Here is a 17,936-nt window from a genome sequence, read left to right as displayed (position 1 = left end):
CACATGTTGACTAAAATAGGATGGCTATATATTTCCTGTATGTCAACTTGCTACCTCTTTATTCATGCATCATGAACATCTCTGTATGTCAGTAAACATAAATCCACATTGCTTTATGACTGCATAATATTCTGATCTATACACCATAATTTAGTTTACCAAACCCTTACAGATACTTGAAGTGTGTCTGCCTTGCAAAGACTGACTTTATGTGTTCATTCTGATACATGATCTTTGAACAATAGTTTAATTATTTTCTTTGGATGAGTTTCTGAAAGTGGAATTGCTAGATCAAAGGGCTTTTGATACTTACTGCCAGATAATTTAAGAAAAGTTGAACTAATTTATAGTCCCACCCACTACCCTATATGAGCTGTCCATTTATCTACTACTTGCCAGCACTAGATAAAATTAATATTTGTATCCTTACAACTTATGGCAATGCAATAGGACAAAAAAAGTATTGTATTGTTTTAATTATCATTAAAAATAATCTTGAGTATTTTTCATGTGTTTAACCATTTGTATTTCATCTCTAATGAATTATCTTTTTTATTGATTGTTCACTTTTATTGAGATGTTTATCTTTTTCTAAAAGATTGATAATGGCTCTTTAGCAAGTGTATTATCCTTTTTTCTATCTTACGTACTATGAATAATTTTTCCAGCTTATCATTTGACTTTTAACATAGTGTGGAGCTACTTCTGTTTTTGTTTTCATCTGTACAGTTTTACAGAGCTAAATTTTAAAGTAGATTTATCATTTTTTTCTACTGTAGCTTTTGGATTTTGTGTCTCACTTAGAAATTCCAAGTTTGTTTTTAAATCATAATCCCATGTTTTCACCAAGATCTTGTATAGTTTCATTTTTAACATTTAAATCTTTGATTTGTCTGGAAATTATTTTGGTGTAAAGAATCCATTTTCACTATTTTTTCTATATGAGTAGCTAAGTATCACAATACCTGTTATTGAATGGTTCCTTTTTTCCACTGAGTAGGCATGTCATATTTACCATGTACTTAATTTCCACATGTATTTGTATTTATTTCTTTATTTTCTATTTTGTGTTTGATTTTCATTTGCCCATATATGTGCCCATATCAAACTGCTTTCATTTTTATAGCTTTATATTTTAATATCAGGTATAACTAATCTCAGCTCAGTATCCTTCCTTTTCAAATTTTCTTGAATATTCTTGCATGTTTCCTTCTTTAAAAACTTTCTCTTTCATTAAAATTATATCTACCCATGGTTTAAAAAGTCAAAAAGTTCTACAGGATTTAAGAAAAATAGTAGTCTATTGCATAGCACAGGGAACTATATGCAGTATCCTGGGATAAACCATAATGGAAAAGAAGATAATAAAGAATGTATATGTATATGTGTTTGTATAACTGAGTCACTTTGCTATACAACAGAAATTAACACAACATTGTAAATCAACTATACTCCAATAAAAAATTTTTAATTAAAAAAAAAAGAAAAGAGACATAGTAGTGCCCTCTTCTACCTGCCCCTAAATGCGCCTCACCAGAGCACAACACTTTCACACCTTTTAGTTGACTATTTTGGTGTCTACCTTCATGACTCCAAAAACACATTTGGCTTTTCCTTTGGTATTATATTTTGACTTCCCCCTATGGAAGACAAGAATTTATCTTCCCTACCTAATCTCCACTACACACACACACACACACACACACACACACACACGTACACACACACACCTGTCCCATCTCACTACTCTCCCTATGTAATTACATTGCAGTTTGGATTAGAGCAATAATCAATGTGTGAATTATTATATGTGAGTAAATTTCTTTTCAGAGCTAAACCTTGGAATAAACAGATTACTTGTTTTTCTGGGAGTTAACTATTGCCTTATTTTTTTCCCTTTAATTTTCTTTGTACTAATTATTGCCAGTCACAGCCAGTCATCTAAAACAAATCAGGTGAGTTTTGTGTGCTGTCAATTTCATCTCCCTATAAAAGCCTCTCCCAGAGCCTTCTGACCTATTGAGTTTGGATGACACTGGGCATCACTGTCTTTTAGGAACTCCCCTCCCTTCATCTAGACTTTCTCTTTGCCTCTTTCCTGCTTTTAATAGAGGACATCCTTCAGTAGTTTCCCCTATTCATCAAAGAATGTGTGGGAAGGAAAATTTCAAGAACTTTTATATCCAAAAGATCTTTATTTTACTCTCACTTTATATAGTTTGATTTGGTATAGAATTCTAAATTGGAAATCATTCATTCTCAGAATATAAAGGTAATTCTTCATTGTGTCTAACTTTCAGTGTTGCTACAAGAAATGAAAAGATTCTTCTGGTTCCTGATTGTTTTTAACTGTCTAGTTTATATGTTTCTCTGAAGGATTATAGGCTTTTCTCTTTGTCCCCGATAATTTGAAGTTTTATGAACTCCAAGGTGAGTCTGTTTCATCCATTGTGCTGTGTACTCAGCGAGTTCCTTCAACCAGCTAACTCACGTTCCTTGAATTATTTCATAGATGATTTCCTCCCCATATGTGCTCTGTTCTATCTTTCTGGGACGCTTATTATTTTGATACTGGACCTCCTAGACTGGCCCTCTAATTTTCTTATACTTTCCTTCATTTCTGTGTTTTTGTTCTTCTCTCTGGAAAGTTCCTGAACATTTTCTCCAACACTTGTGACTTTTTATTTCTATTATCCTTTTAATTTCCAAGAGCTCTTCCTCAATCCTCCAAATGATGTCTCTTATTTGTATAGCACCTTAAGAATTACTCTGTTTCTCAACCAGATTTTCAACTAGTCCTTCTTATTCTAATCCCATGCCCCTCTCCCTTCACTTCCATAGATTCTCAAGGACTCTAGTTAATGAACCTTTGGAGGAGTGATTAAATAATTGCTTCTCTCTCTTCACTGGTTCTTTCTGGTCTTCTATATCAATAATTACCATTTGCTCATCTCCTTTACATCTTCTAAAATTTGTTAGTAGCTCTATATTTATTTTCAAAGCTATTTTAAAATTATGACGTTTATTATTTGCATCGCAATATACAGTTTCCTCTAAAGTTGACTTATGATGTTTTAAAAGGAGAGTAAATTGCAAAAAAATTCAATCACAGTAAAATAAATTGCTTCTGTAAAATAAATATTAAATTTAGGATACCTGTGGCCATAAAATAGAGGAAATTCAAAGTAATATGATCAATAGTTACCTGATTAGTTTTCCTTCATTTTCTCCCTCAAATTAAGAAATATAGCTATACCTCAGTGTTGAGTATCTGATTTTCTCTGTTTTCATCATAGTTTTTACATTGTTTCAATATTATTTTAATTTTCATTGTGCAACTGTTTTCTTGTATTAGATGTGAAGCTATTTATAGCAAAACTGGATGCTGCTAAAACAAAGCCAGCTGTGTTTATTTGACTTTGTAACATTCCAATGATAATGTGTAATGAGATTAGTGTAGCTACTTTTGGTATTAAATATTTGCCAAAGTATTCATGATAAGATAGAGGAATATGAAACAGAATTACAAATTAATAACTACCTTAGTTTTCAGCACAGTATGTATGGGGAATTGTTACGCACTTGGTTACTTTCTGTGGAGGAGGCCCCTGATAATGGGCTGAGCTGGGATATATCACACAGAAGACTCATCTGCCTCCAAGGGTTGTCAGAACTCTGTCTTACTGGGAGGAATGAGATGGGGGTGAGCGTTGAGGCACTGAATGCCTGGCATGTCATTATCTAGTAACACATCCTCTATCTTTTCTACCCTATTGCTTGCCTGGGTGATGCAGATATCAGACCATCATTGCTCATCACTTGGGCAACTGTCCAAAGTGCTTGTCTGAAGACAAAGGCCCCTGGGAGATTTCTCATTTTTGAGAAAAGCTTTTTTTAACATTCATATCTGTGATGCTTTTAAGAGAAATAGGCATCATTTATCATTGTTATTATTGTCATTTGAAACCTAAAAGGGAGAGAACAGAGCTTTGATGCAAAAGAGCCATACAAAAACAAGTAATGATAAGATCTGGACAGAACCAAAAGGCCTAAGTTGGTTTTTTGATGGCTCCTGATAAGCAAGAAAGGAGAGCAGCTTAAAGATACAAGTCTGTTCTTTAATATATCTGGGGATTTATTTTTGTAATTAAATTTTAAATATGTATATAACAATAGACCACACTGATAAACTAGCTTATTAAATTTTTCTTCGATTGAATTGCTTGATTACATCTATATTTTGATGGTATTTTCAGTGATTTTTAGAAGAGCAAATAAACTAATATTTGGTGATAGTAAAAAGAAAAACTCAGAAGAAATTCTGGTGATATTCATAAGGATAATATGATTTTTTCTAATCAAGTTAATATCTTCCATATTCCTTACTTGTTCTTATTTAAGGGAATTATTTATACTTGTGTCTAAACCGTTGTATTCTTGAAGAATTTATGTTTAAGGTATAGAAAGATGCTGTCCTTCATATTCAAAGGTTCTGCTATTGATATACCATCAGTTAGAAAGTATGTTTTTGGTAATTTTTTTTTCAGTATTCATAATAAATTTACATTTTTTCCATCCACTGCACCCAGTGCTCTTGAAAACCGGTAATGTCACCCTGTCTCCTTACCTCCCTTCCTCCCTTCCTTAGTAGATTTGGTGCAAATGGGTAGGAAGCACAAGAAAAAGTTTATCAAACCAACTCTCTTTTGACAAAGGAGGCAAGAATGTACAGTGGAGAGAAGACAGTCTCTTCAGCAAGTGGTGTTGGGAAAGTTGAATAGCCATATGTAAATCAATGAAGTTAGAACACACCCTCACACCATACACAAAAATAAACTCAGAATGGCTTAAAGACTTAAGTATAAGACATGACACCATAAAACTCCTAGAAGAGAACATAGGTAAAACATTCTCTGACATAAATAGTACTAGTGTTTTCTTAGGTCAATCTCCCAAGGCAATAGAAATAAAAGCAAAAATAAACAAATGAGACCTAATCAAACTTATAAGCTATTGCACAGCAAAGGAAACCATAAACAAAACAAAAAGACAACCTACAGACTGGGAGAAAATATTTGCAAATCATGTGATTGACAAGGGCTTAATTTCCAAAATGTACAAACAGCTCATACAATTCAATAACAAAAAAAAACAACCCAATCGAAAAATGGGCAGAAGACCTAAATAGACATTTCTCCAAAGAAGACAGAGAGATGGCCAATGGACACATGAAAAGATGCTCAACATTGCTAATTATTAGAGAAATGCAAATCAAAACTACAATGAGGTACCACCTCACACCAGTCAGAATGGCCATCGTTAAAAAGTCTACAAATAATAAACGTAGCAGAGAGTGTGAAGAAAAAGGAATCCCCTTACACTGTTGCTGAGGATGTAAATTGGTGCAGCCACTATGGAAAACAGTATAACGTTTCCTCAAAAAACTAAAAATAGAGTTGCCATATGATCCAGCAATCCCACTCCTAGGCGTATATCTAGATAAAATTATAATTTGAAAAGATACATGCACCTCATGATCATAGCCAAGACATGGAAACAACCTAAATGTCCACCAACATATGAATGGATAAAGAAGAAGTGGAGTGTGTGTGTGTGTATATGTGTATATATATACACATACATACATACAATGGAATATTACTCAGCCATAAAAAGAATGAAATAATGTCATTTGCAACAACAGGGACGGACCTAGATATTATCATTCTGAGTGAAGTAAGTCAGAAAGACAAAGACAGATACCATGTAATATCACTTATATGTGGAATCTAAAATATGGCGCAAATGAACATATTTATGAAACAGAAACAGATTCACAGACAGAGAACAGAATTGTGGTTGTCAAGGGAGAGGAGGATAGGGGAAGGGAAGGATTGGGAGTTTGGGATTAGTAGAGGCAAACTATTATATAGGAGGGATAAATAATAAGGTCCTACTGAAGAGCACAGGGAACTATATTCAATGTCCTGTGATAAACCATAATGGAAAAGAATATGAAAAAGAATATATATGTGCAACTGAGTCATTTTGCTGTACAGCAGAAATTAACACAACACTGTAAATCAACTATACTTCAATACATTTTTTCAAATTAAAAAAAAAAAAGCAACTCTTTACTCCCTCACAAACCTTTAACATTAATTTTGGTTTTCCTTGAAAAAATGTTGCCTTTTAGTTTGATTCAGTCTTTGTCTCTCTTATAGTATAATCATTTTCTCAGCATGTGAATAAAATTCCCAAGTCATTTATTCAGGACCATTGTGCAAGTTTTTTGGAAAAAAAAAGTTTAATGTAAAGTAACAGCACATTACAGAAAATCTGAGAAATCTATCACTTCAATCTATAAGTATTCATTGAGAGAATACTATTTGTCATGCTGGAGATATAGTGATGACAGAGAAATTGAACATAAACTGGTAAATAGAGAAAAAAGATGATTCCAGATAGTGATAAGTGCTATAATGAAAATAAAATGGGGACACGTGACAGAGAGTGACTGGGTGTGTCTGCGTGTGTGCACTTACATGTGATAATCAAGCTTCCTTAGTTTCTTATTTATCAAATGAAGAGTTCAAATAGATGGTCTCTAGGGTACCTTCAGATCTTTTCTATTGTTGAAATTTTTCTAATTTTGGTCAATGTTTTTTAGATCCATTTCACCATTTCAATTATGTGATCTGTTGTCCACCCATATAGCACTTGAAAAATAGTAATTGAAGAATGAAAAATCCACCCATCAGGATTTGAAAACAGTGTCTGTATTCTCTATCTTCTAAATAAAAACCTCAAGGAAAACCAATGAGTGTATCTGTCCATCAGAAGGGACTCAAAACACAATTTTCATCCATGTTCTCTCTTACAGTGTCTGTTTATTTGTCTCTTTGCATAGAGAGGCTTTTAGAAACCACTGCTTTCTGGCTGAAAAAAAAAAAAAAGAATACAGTGTGTTGGACAATAGCATAACCAAGCTTGTAGCTTTTTCATTTCTTGTGAACTGCTTGGCCAGTTGGAATGGCTCTAGTCTCGTCTCAGAAGCTCTGAAAGGAAGAGTCAGGGGTGAGTGCTCACTTTTGTGTAGCCACTTGAAGACCTGTGGGCTAAGAGGTGTTCCACATGGAAAGTCATTGTGTAATAGCAATGATTAGTGATAGTGATGGTATTACTAATATCTAGAGAACTGTTGCATTTATTACACATCTCTTTGGGGGACTGTGGTAGAACCTCTGAAACATTACAAATTCAACTTCTTAATTTGGCAGAAGAAAGAGGACAAATTATCTGTTTAGGTTTTTAAACGATGAGCTTATTCTCCTCAATAGTCACAAAAATACCATCAGGAAAATGCATTTTTCTTCGTTGTCATGGGAAAATGCAGTCTAAAATCCTTTCCCACTATTATTATAAAGCCTGTTATTTAAAAAAAAAAACTGTAAATGGAACATGGTTGGAAATCATGCTTTTTTCAGGTGGACAAATATACTTGTTCTCTTTTAAATTTGGTTTAATAGTAGGATCTTTCAGCCTTGCTTCTTTCTGTCATCCATTGCCTTGCTTTCATTTAGAAATTGAACACAGCCAAATTGAAGGGGAAAAGGGTGAAAAACAGTTTCAGCATTAATCACTTTTTTAAAAAATCACAAAAATAAAAAGAAGATAATAACACACATGTTTGTGAAACTGATATTATTTATCTCTATTGCAGAGGCAAACCGAACTTACTAGACATGGGCTCTTTGATGATCAAACCAATTCAGCGAGTGATGAAGTACCCCCTATTACTGTGTGAACTCCGGAATTCCACCCCCACCTCTCACCCAGACTTCAAGGCACTGGAGGTTGCCTTTGCTGCCGTGAAAGACATTAACGTAAACATTAATGAACTTAAAAGACGGAAAGATCTAGGTAAGAGGAGATGTGATGGACTGGGGGTTTTCCAGAGTTGGAGTATTCTGTTTATGTTCCAGAGAATCAGAATGTGTCACTAGTTACAACAGTTGCAGTGATAATGAGCGTTTGATATCTAGAGTTAGAGGCTAGGGAGGAGAGGATGGTTTTGCCTTGCCTGCTAGGTTCAGGAGAAGACACGAGGCACAAAGATTGACAACTTCTTATCAAACAGTCCTATACTCAACCTCTTTTGACCACTGCATGCCTAATAACATATTGTGGGCTGAAGACACCCATAGCATATGATATTTTTGGTGTTACGTGTGGTAAGAAGGAAGTGTGGTGTTGCTAGGTAGCTGGGGGCAGTGAAAAGCTAGAGCTGAAGAGGAGTGGTGAGAAGGGCAGGTACAGGTGAGATGGCCCAGCTAACACATCAGGCTTATTTGGTTCTGGAACACAAAGAATGGGTATTTTTTTGGCAATTAATTGCTCTACTAAAGGGAGCAAGTATATTTCTTTCTCACATTAACAAATTATTAACTACTTGTTAATATTCACTTCTAAAGCAGAATGTAGATTTCAAAACAGGAGGCACAATTAGATGGTTCCTATTATCTCAGATGTAGTAGTGCATTGGGGTGGACCATGGGTCCTCTCTCAGTGTGATTTGTGTCCATAAGTTCTCTTTTTTTAAGAACTTTTATTGAGATACAGTTGACATGCAATAAACTGCATATATTTAAAGTGTACAATTTGATACTTTTTTCTTACTAGTAATGTATATATGGCAATCCCAATCTCCCAATTCATTCCCCTCCAACCCCCCTCCCCCTTTCCGCACTTGGTATCCATATGTTTGTTCTCTACATCTGTGTCTCTATTTCTGCCTTGAAAACCGGTTGGTTTGTACCATTTTTCTATATTCCACATATATATGTTAATACACAATATTTGTTTTTCTTGTTCTGACCCACTTCACTCTGTATGACAGTCTCTAGGTCCATCCATGTCTCTACAAATGTCCCAATTTCGTTCCTTTTTACAGCTGAGTAATATTCCATTGTATACATGTACCACATAAGTTCTTGATTGGCTTTGTACTTCTAACATTAAATCTCAATTCAACAATTAAAGCAATGGTAGGACTATGGAGCTAACTGGTCCAACCACTTCTTTTATTTTTATTGTTTTTATTTTCCCATTTTTTATTTTAAAAATTGTATGTATTTGTATTAATAAATTGTAACCATAAAGAGAAATGAAAATTGTAGAGTGAAAGACACCATAGACAAAATGAAAAGATAGCCCATAGACAAAGGATTACTGCCTAGAATATATAACTATTGATATTAAATCAGTAAAAACATTCTCATATTAAAAAGGTTAATAACAAAAATAAGCAATTCACAGGAAGACCAGTAGGTTTTTAAGTGCTAGGATGCACTAATAATCAGGGAAATGCACATTAAAATCACAGTGACACAGTGTTCCCAGCCTATCAGACTGGCAATAAAATTTTTAGCGGTTATTGTTAAGTGCTGAATCTCAGTTTGCAGGTCAGAATGTAAGTTGCAATCACCACTTTGGAGAACAATTTGACAATACCTATTAAGATGAAGAAGCACACACTCAAGAAGCATAAAATCAGTTTCTAGATATTTGAGAAACTGGCTCATATGCTTGTGGAGAGGTATACTAAGAAGTAGCATTGTTCAGAACAGCAAAAGGAAAAAAGGAAGGAAGCAAGGAGGGAAGGAAGGAAGGAAGAGAGAAAGAAAGAGAGAAACAAACAAGCAAGCAAACAAAGAAAATGGACAGTGGCTTCCATATTAATCCAGTTAGTGGATAAACTCTACTATACACTATGATACCATGAAAACATAAAATTAATTAAAGTACATGCATCAATTAGATAAATCTCAAAAATGCAATGTTGAGTTTTTTAAAAAAAAAGTTAGCAAGTGACAGAGAAATGAATGCAATATAATGCCATTTTTATAAAGATTGAAAGTATTCAAAATAATACTATGTACTGTATGACTACATACCTACAAAGTCAAGGCATGAAAATAGAAGCAGATATAAAAAACTCCATAATTTAGGCTCACAATTCCCTTTAGGGATCAAAGATGGGGATCAGAGAAGCTTCAATGGTTACATGATTTTTTTTTTTAATAAAAACATTGGAAACAAGATTTGACAAAGCTAGGAGATGGACAATAGCTGTTATATTATTTCAACTTTTCTATTTGTTTAAACTTCACATTTCAAAGAGGAAAATTTTTCTACTCTCATGATTCCAGTTTGTATAGCTAACATTCTCTTCAGAATTTCTATCTTTTTTCTATTTTTTTTCTTCTTTCTCCTTCTTTCCTTCTTCAAAAAGTATTACAAGTTTGCTGGGGCTTTTTTAAAAGTTAATTAATTTATCTATTTATTGGCTGCGTTGGGTCTTCATTGCCGTGTGTAGGCTTTCTCTAGGTGCAGGAAGTGGGGGCTACTCTTTGTCGTGGTGCACAGACTTCTTTTGTTGCAGAGCGCAGGCTCTAGGCAGGCTGGCTTCAGTAGTTGTGGCACGTGGGCTCAACTGTTGTGGCTCACAGGCTCTAGAGCGCAGGCTCAGTAGTTGTGGCTCATGGGCTTAGTTGCTCTGCAGCATGTGGGATCTTTCCAGCCCAGGGCTCGAACCCATGTCCCCTGAGCTGACAGGCAGACTCCCAACCACTGTGCTACCAGGGAAGTCCCTGCTGGGGCTTTTTGAAAAACTTAATTGTATGTCATGAATATTCTTCTAGTTAATATAGCCTTTTTCATAGTTCCATAGTATCCGATTCCTGAGTGTATCATAATTTATTAAACCATATCTCTATGAGTAAACTTTCAGATTGTCTCCAACATTCAGCTCTTAGAGGAAAAAAACGCTATAGCAAACAAAACAGTATGCTTCATTATGGAAAGCAGATTGCTCTACATGGACTTCCTGGTCATAGACCATAAATATTTTTATTTTTATAAGATTCTGCCAAATTGTTCTCTATAAAACCTGTACTGGTTTAATCCACATCAGCAGCGAATAAGAACACCCCTCTCTCCACACTCTTACCAAAACAGAATGTTAGGGATATTGAACATTTTGAACAACACGAGAGGTGGAAATACTTTTAAAGACAAAAAAGTATACCTCAGAGAAGCCACTCAACTTACCCCAAATCTCCCAGCTAGTGGAGACCCCTCTAGGATGGATCTGAGGTCCTTCTCATGTTGGCTGCAGTTCTCTTTCCATTAGTTAGGTCTTAATGCTTCATTCTAGAGACCTAACAAATGTATTGTCTGAAAAGAGAGAAAGAGCTTTTTCCAATATTAGGAATTTCTTTAATATGGGAGGTAAATGAACCTTGGGCTTTGAGGAACTCAAGTCCTAGGATAGTTTCTGGAGGTCAGTGGAGGTGGGCGGCTGGAGCTGTGACTGGACGGAGAGGCTGGAGGATCCTGCATCCGCACCAGAGGGCTGAAAATCAGACAGAATGTGATCTTAAATATAAATATGAATCTTGAATACTTTGGATGGAACACACGTTCTGTGCCTCATGTGTTCAGATATGTTATTTCACTCTTCCGTTTCAGTTCTAAAATACAAGAAGAACGATGAGGATGAATCACTGAAAGATAAACTGTCTAAACTAAATATTCATTCAATTAGCAAGAAATCAAAAAGAGTGACAAATCATCTAAAGATTCTGACCAGAGGAGAATCACAGGTAATTTTTCTTCCTGGGCCACATACATTTTCCTGGGGAATGTGAATGCTGATATTTTTCTGAGGTTTTGTTTTATCGTTATCAGACCTGTTTCTAGAACACACTGAGAACTGAGGCAATTGCCTGATACTGTTCCTTCCTCTCTCTCTCTCTCTCTCTCTCTCTCTCTCTCTCCCCTCCTCCCTCCTGGGAGCTATTGAGTGGGGGTGGTTTTGACACTATCTTAGCTGTGGTGCTTCCATTCAGGAAGAGGACAAAGGAGACAGAAGGACATAAGGATAGGTTGCCCCAGAGTCCTAACACTATCAATTAGCACATAATCTCACCCAAGGCAATGCCCTCCTTTTATCCTTGTCTTATTTCTACTTTTTAAAAAACCTCATTTCCTTTAGTTCCCTTGATGTTCATCTTATATTTATTTCACCTGTAGAAAGAGTGCTTTGGTGCATCTCTTAGTGTGATTTTTCCTAACTCTTATCACTTTCCTCTTCCCCTACCCACCAGCTGCACATTATATTACTGAGTAGCTGTTTAGCCTATCTTGAACCACTTTCATCTCACCCCTAATAAACAGTGAGTGGATTAGCAAAGGCTCTCCAACTGTAACGTGTGTAAGAATTACCTGAGGAGCTTCCTAAAAAACAGATTCCAGGATTCTACCTGGTTCAAAGGTGCAAGTTAGACGTCTGTATTTTTACAAAGACTACGGGTATTTTTAAGCTAATTGATCTGGAAGTAAGTGATCCACGGAACACACTTGGAGAATCACAAGATAGAAGGGTCGTGAGGCAGAGGAGGTAATGCAGTGGGCTTCTAACCAAAAGTAGGCAGAACAGTTCTTAAGAGACTGTATGGTACTTATCCTCCCCACCCCACCCCATGGGCCTGATTTTATCTTTTATTATGTTAGCATCTCTAGCAAAGGTTTTTAGTTTGAACTAGCGGCAACTGGTTCAGCTCTGGTTTTAGATGGCTCTTCCTATCTACCTTGCCCTTTGACTGCTGTGGTCCTTTTTCTTCTCATTAAGTCTTTGCAGCTTTCAGACCACGAAGCTAGACGTGGCCTCTTCCTCCTCTGAATGCCTAACACACTTACTCAATGTAGCTCAGTCTTAGCACTGTTCATATTTGCATGAGTCAGCACAGAAATTAAGAGTAAAGTTTCTGAGGTCATTCAGATCTGGGTTTGAGCCTCCCTTCTGCCACTTAACAAATATTTGTCTTCGGGCACCTAAAATTCAATGTAACCATCCATAAATTGGGGATTAGAGTAGGACCTAACACATGAAGTGCTTGTGCGGATTCAATAAGAGGATGCAAATAAAGTTCCTAACAGTGCGTAAGCATTCAATATTATCAACGTCATTTTCTATTGTATATAAAATATTGTTATTTACCTTTTAACATGCAGACTTCTTACTTCCCACGTGGATAAAAACTTCTTTATGCATGATACATTAATCATATCTTCTACTTTCTGTATTTTATGATGTTTTGACATCTTAAAAAAATTGCTGGCCAAAGAAAGACACCACTTGTAGGGCTAGCCCATTCTTACAGAGGGCAAAGGACTCAGCTGGAATCACTTATTTCATTTGCAAATGGACCAATCCTGGGTCTGTAGCCCCAAACACCTCTTAGCTAACTCTCACACGTGAAGCCAATATTCCTCTGCCCTGCATCACCCCAAGGCCAGGTATCAGAGACTGCCTCCGTAGACCAAAGCCTGCTGGAATTTTTCAAACTGGCTAGTCCTAAACATCTTACCCTGCCCCAGCTGTTTTTATGGGATTTCCCATGGAATCTCCAATATAGGCTCTGGCCTTGACTTTTCCCTTGCTCCTTTCTGCCAAATGACCAAAACTTAGTGATTCCCCTGTGGCCCTGCATGACATGCAGTGACCCCCTCTCTAGGACCTGTGAGTGTAAGAAACTTCTTTCAAGCTTCATTCTCTTTCCCTCCTGTGGCTGTACCGTCTCTACCAGGCCATACCCAATATGGATATCCTTAGAACACATGGCTTGTATCATTCTTGTACTTACTTGTTATTCTTCTAGGGCTCACTGTGTCCATTGCATAGAGGAGGAAACTCCAGGCCCCTCTTCTCAATGTAGAACTATAATGTGGGAAGCTTGGGACATTTATGGTGTGTGGTCATAGATCAGGAAAAGGAAAATCCAGAGGCTTCAACTAAAGATGACAGTAAGAAAATTGAACTGGGAATTCATTTGAAGAAGAGACTGCAGCCTCCATGAGCATGTGTAAATGTAGTGTAAACAATTCTCCCCCATTCTCTGGGATGTTTCTTCTGACTCAGGACAATTCTATTGAGGAACAGTAGGCAGGTCTTAATTCTGGGCAGACCCTTGTAGAAGCCGTTACAGCTTTTAATGTATTTATCATCAGCTTCTGATGTTTTTCAATTGTGAACTAAAAGTGAATTGCAGTTAAAGTAGCCTGAAGGGATATTAATTAGATTTTTTTTTCCCGGTAATCTTTTGAGAGGATGTCCTGTCAGCAATGAAGCATTTCACTGTTAATCAGAAAATCAGCTGCATAGGCTAGACTGTAGAAAAGATAAATCTCAAATCAGTCAATTTTGCACTTGTCAGCAGCTCAAGTGAAATATTTGGTGGAGTTAGGGTATAAAACTATTACCCGAGAGGAAGATTCTATTCCATTCATCACACATGTATTGAACTCTTATGTACTTGATTGCAAATGCAGAGAGGTTCTAAATTCAGACAGTTTGGGTTGGAATCCTGGTCCTAACTACTAACATGGGTAAGTTTCTTTAACTTCTTGTATTAGTTAGGATAAAGGCCTTGCTTCTGTCACAAAGAGATTCCAAAACATAGTAGCTTACGTCACACAGTCATTTATTTCTCTTTTGTAATAGTCCAGATGGGCTGTGCTATCAAGATCCTTCAGGAACCCAGTTCTCCCCAGTTTTGCACTGTGCTGTTCCCTAAACATATTTTAAAATATTGTCGTCATCTGCCTCATTGAAGCTGGGTCACTGCCATGTCTTCATTCGAAGTCCCAAAGACAATGTTGTAAGGCCAAGATTCAGAAATGAAACATATCACTTTCACTCACATCCTATTTGCCCAAACCCGGTTGCAAGGGCAGAGCCAGCTGCAAGGGAGTCGTGTGCCTATCTTAAAGAACAGGTACAAGTACTACTGGCAGAAGGTCAGTAGCAGGAATGCTCACAATCTCTGCCACACATCCTGGAACTTCTATTTCTTTATCTCCAAAACAGGATTTATTGTAGCATCTACCCCATACGGTTGTGCAAGAATTAAAATGAGAAAATGGAAGACAGATTTTAGCACAAGTGTCTGGAACGCAGTTAGTGTTTAAGAAATGTTAGTGGTTATTATTATTAAGAAAAAATCCTTCGTCTCCAATGCTTGCGATCTATCAGTGGAGGGAATTGTTTAAATCATTAACTGGTGAGAGCACACAGGAGGGCACAATTAATTTTCTCGACTGGAAAGAATAGGAATTAGAGGGAGAATTTGTAGAAGGGGTGACAGCTGAGCAAGGCCTTAAAAAAATAAACAGGGTTTTGCAGGGCAGAAAAGGGACAGCAGCGTATTCCAACAAAATAAAGCAACAGGAGAAGGCTTGGCAATAAAGAAGTAGAGCTGCGCAATATTTCTCATAATGTGATCGTTGAACCTCTTACTTTAGCATCATCTGGGTCCCAGCCAAGATATACAAAATAAAATAATTAATCCTTGAAAGCTGCATTTAAAAAAATCTGCTCCAGCGTATCGTTACATGCCTCAATTTGGGTGAGAGCAGAGGGTGATGAATTCTGTGTAAATTACAAAGTACTATGCTGCCTAATTAATGAAAAGCTTTCTAGAGAAACACCATTAAGGAGATTAAAATTACAAAAATAAAACGTCACTATTTTCGATGCATTCAGTTCTAAGCTCAACCACCTTAAATTAACAACCGTAGGACCCAAGAACATCTACGGTTCTTAGCCAGTAGCAAACTGAAGAATACACACCACATTCCATAAAACAGGTGTGTGTTCACACAGAGCTGGTTCTGATCTCCTTTTGTAGCCATTTTGAATGCCAAGAAATACTTCCACCATTGAAGAATTATGTATCTTCCTAGAAATTACCACGAATATATGAAACGCATATTTTTCTGAATGCTAACAGGTATACGTGTAGGGTAACAAAAAAAATAACTGAACACATGTGATCACTTTCTGCAGAGCTTTCCTAACAGAACTGTTTTTAAGATTATTCATCATCTTTCAATTTTGAGTTGATAAAGAATTATCATATTTCTTTAGCCAAGACCCTAAGAATATTTTCTAAATAACCACTGTGAAATAAATTGGGATGAGTCATATCGGCAAAACAGTAAATTCTGATCAATAGATCAAATTTTTATTATAATTTCCTTTTCCATTTTCATTTTATTAATTATTTTATAGGCCCACAAATGCAATGTAATTTGAGTACACACATAATACATGCGACAACAAACTGCAGAGAAAAGTTTTACATCCCAAGCTACCATAACATAAGTGAAGCGATGTGAAAACTAAACAGCAAATTAAGCAGCACCACATGGCTTTGTTACACTAGTTGGACATCAGTTGTGTCATGTGCTGGACACAGAAAGTTCTGTGTTAAGATGGTCAGCATAGCATGAAAAGTCTTCATCTCAACAAGGAGTTTTTTGTAATGTGCTGCACCAAGACGATGTGTGATATTTTTTAAAATGCCGGATTCCTTTGAGTTATAAAAATAAATCATTTCATCTCTATTTTAGGTGAAAGACAATACCTTTAATAGAGAAGAAAAGCTATTTAGATCTCTAGAAAAGACTGTAAGGCACTGTGTGAAGAATATTTCATTCTGTCTTCAACACGTACAGGTGGGTGAGGCACAACGGTTTTCAATGTTTCCACAAAAAGGTCTTGATGTCTCTGCTTATTATGAAGAGTCAATGTGACTGTTCATTCATTTATATGATGACACTTATTGTACCAAATCTGGGGGGCTGCAAGCTGCTGTGAAAGAACCCAAGACTTGGGTTTTGCTCTTTGTTTCCTTACCTCTTCCATCCTTCCCCCAATCCCAATTGCAACATGGTGGGACATTTATTCATGTGATTGCCACGTGGGGCTGGACCATCCACAAGCTTTCTTTACAACAGAGGTGAGTTAATTAATGCAAAGTGGCAGACAAGGCAGAAACGTTATTTGTTTGATTAAACTAACATATCTCTTTCCAGTACCTAAAACACATATCTGCAAATTTAAGAGTAGGACTGAAAGAAAAAAGAAAATAAAAAGGAGGCATAAAATAAAATTATAGGAGTTAAAAAGTAGAGAGTGCATAATATAAAGGCCATAAAACCCACAAAACCCCACATGTGCATTTCAAATTTAGCTATAGGCTACCTAGCAGCCAACCCAAAAAGGGATACATGATTACAGAGTTCTAAAATAAACCAGATACCTCTAGGGACTTCCCTGGTGGCGCAATGGGTAAAACCCTGAGCTCCCAGTGCAGGGGGCTGGGGTTCGACCCCTGGTCAGGGAACTAGATCCCACATGCATGCCACAACTAAGAGCTTGCATGCCACAACTAAGGAGCTGGTGAGCCGCAACTAAGGAGCCCACCTGCTGCAATGAAGCCCGACAAAACCAAATAAGTAAATAAAATATAAATAAAGGAATTGGTAAACAAAATCACCTCTATTTATTTCATAACTGGTGCTTTGTAATGTCCCCTTTGTAATGTCCCCTTTCTGAATGAAGTTCATAGATCATTTAACCTTCGGTAGGTAGGTGTACATAAAAGAAAATCCATATCAAGGAAAATATATTCTAACAAAATATTATGAACTACAATATGCAAATATCCCCGCACAATCACAGCAGAAGACAGAAACATCCCCACAAATTTCCAATCCCCTAGGAGGTTTCCCTGCCCTTGTTGAGAATCACTTGGACAAACAAATTGGAGTACACTGCAATTATATTCAGTAGAAAGACCAGTCAGGAGTTTCTTCTGATGGATAGCATAAAGGGGACATAGTGTCCTTAACAACATCCTGACAGCGGTCATGACTATGAGACACAGAAAGTTAGCAGAATTACATGTAGGTCAGTTAAATGGTTCCTTTCTATTTTCTGGGTTTTCTCTCGGTATCTGTTTTGGGAGATGTTTGCATTCTTTGATAGGCTATCTCACCAACAGAAGATTAAGTTGACAGGCATAATG

The 17,936-nt window shown here is 36.5% G+C and overlaps 1 protein-coding gene across 1 annotated transcript in view; it reads left to right on the top strand.

Moving 5' to 3' along the window:
* The window catches only part of ARHGEF38 (Rho guanine nucleotide exchange factor 38), a 129,929-nt gene that overhangs the window by 90,815 nt on the left and 21,178 nt on the right, over positions 1–17,936 (top strand). Inside the window, exons 6-8 of the mRNA XM_057706876.1 lie at positions 7,724–7,923; positions 11,533–11,666; positions 16,477–16,581. Of these exons, the coding sequence (XP_057562859.1) occupies positions 7,724–7,923; positions 11,533–11,666; positions 16,477–16,581 (439 nt within the window). The remainder of the gene's footprint in view (positions 1–7,723; positions 7,924–11,532; positions 11,667–16,476; positions 16,582–17,936) is intronic.

This window comes from Hippopotamus amphibius, chromosome 13 (genome assembly GCF_030028045.1).
Source record: "Hippopotamus amphibius kiboko isolate mHipAmp2 chromosome 13, mHipAmp2.hap2, whole genome shotgun sequence".
Classification (NCBI taxonomy): Eukaryota; Metazoa; Chordata; class Mammalia; order Artiodactyla; family Hippopotamidae; genus Hippopotamus; species Hippopotamus amphibius.
The sequence above is the reverse complement of the archived record's forward strand: the minus strand, read 5'-3'. Positions and strand labels throughout refer to the sequence as shown.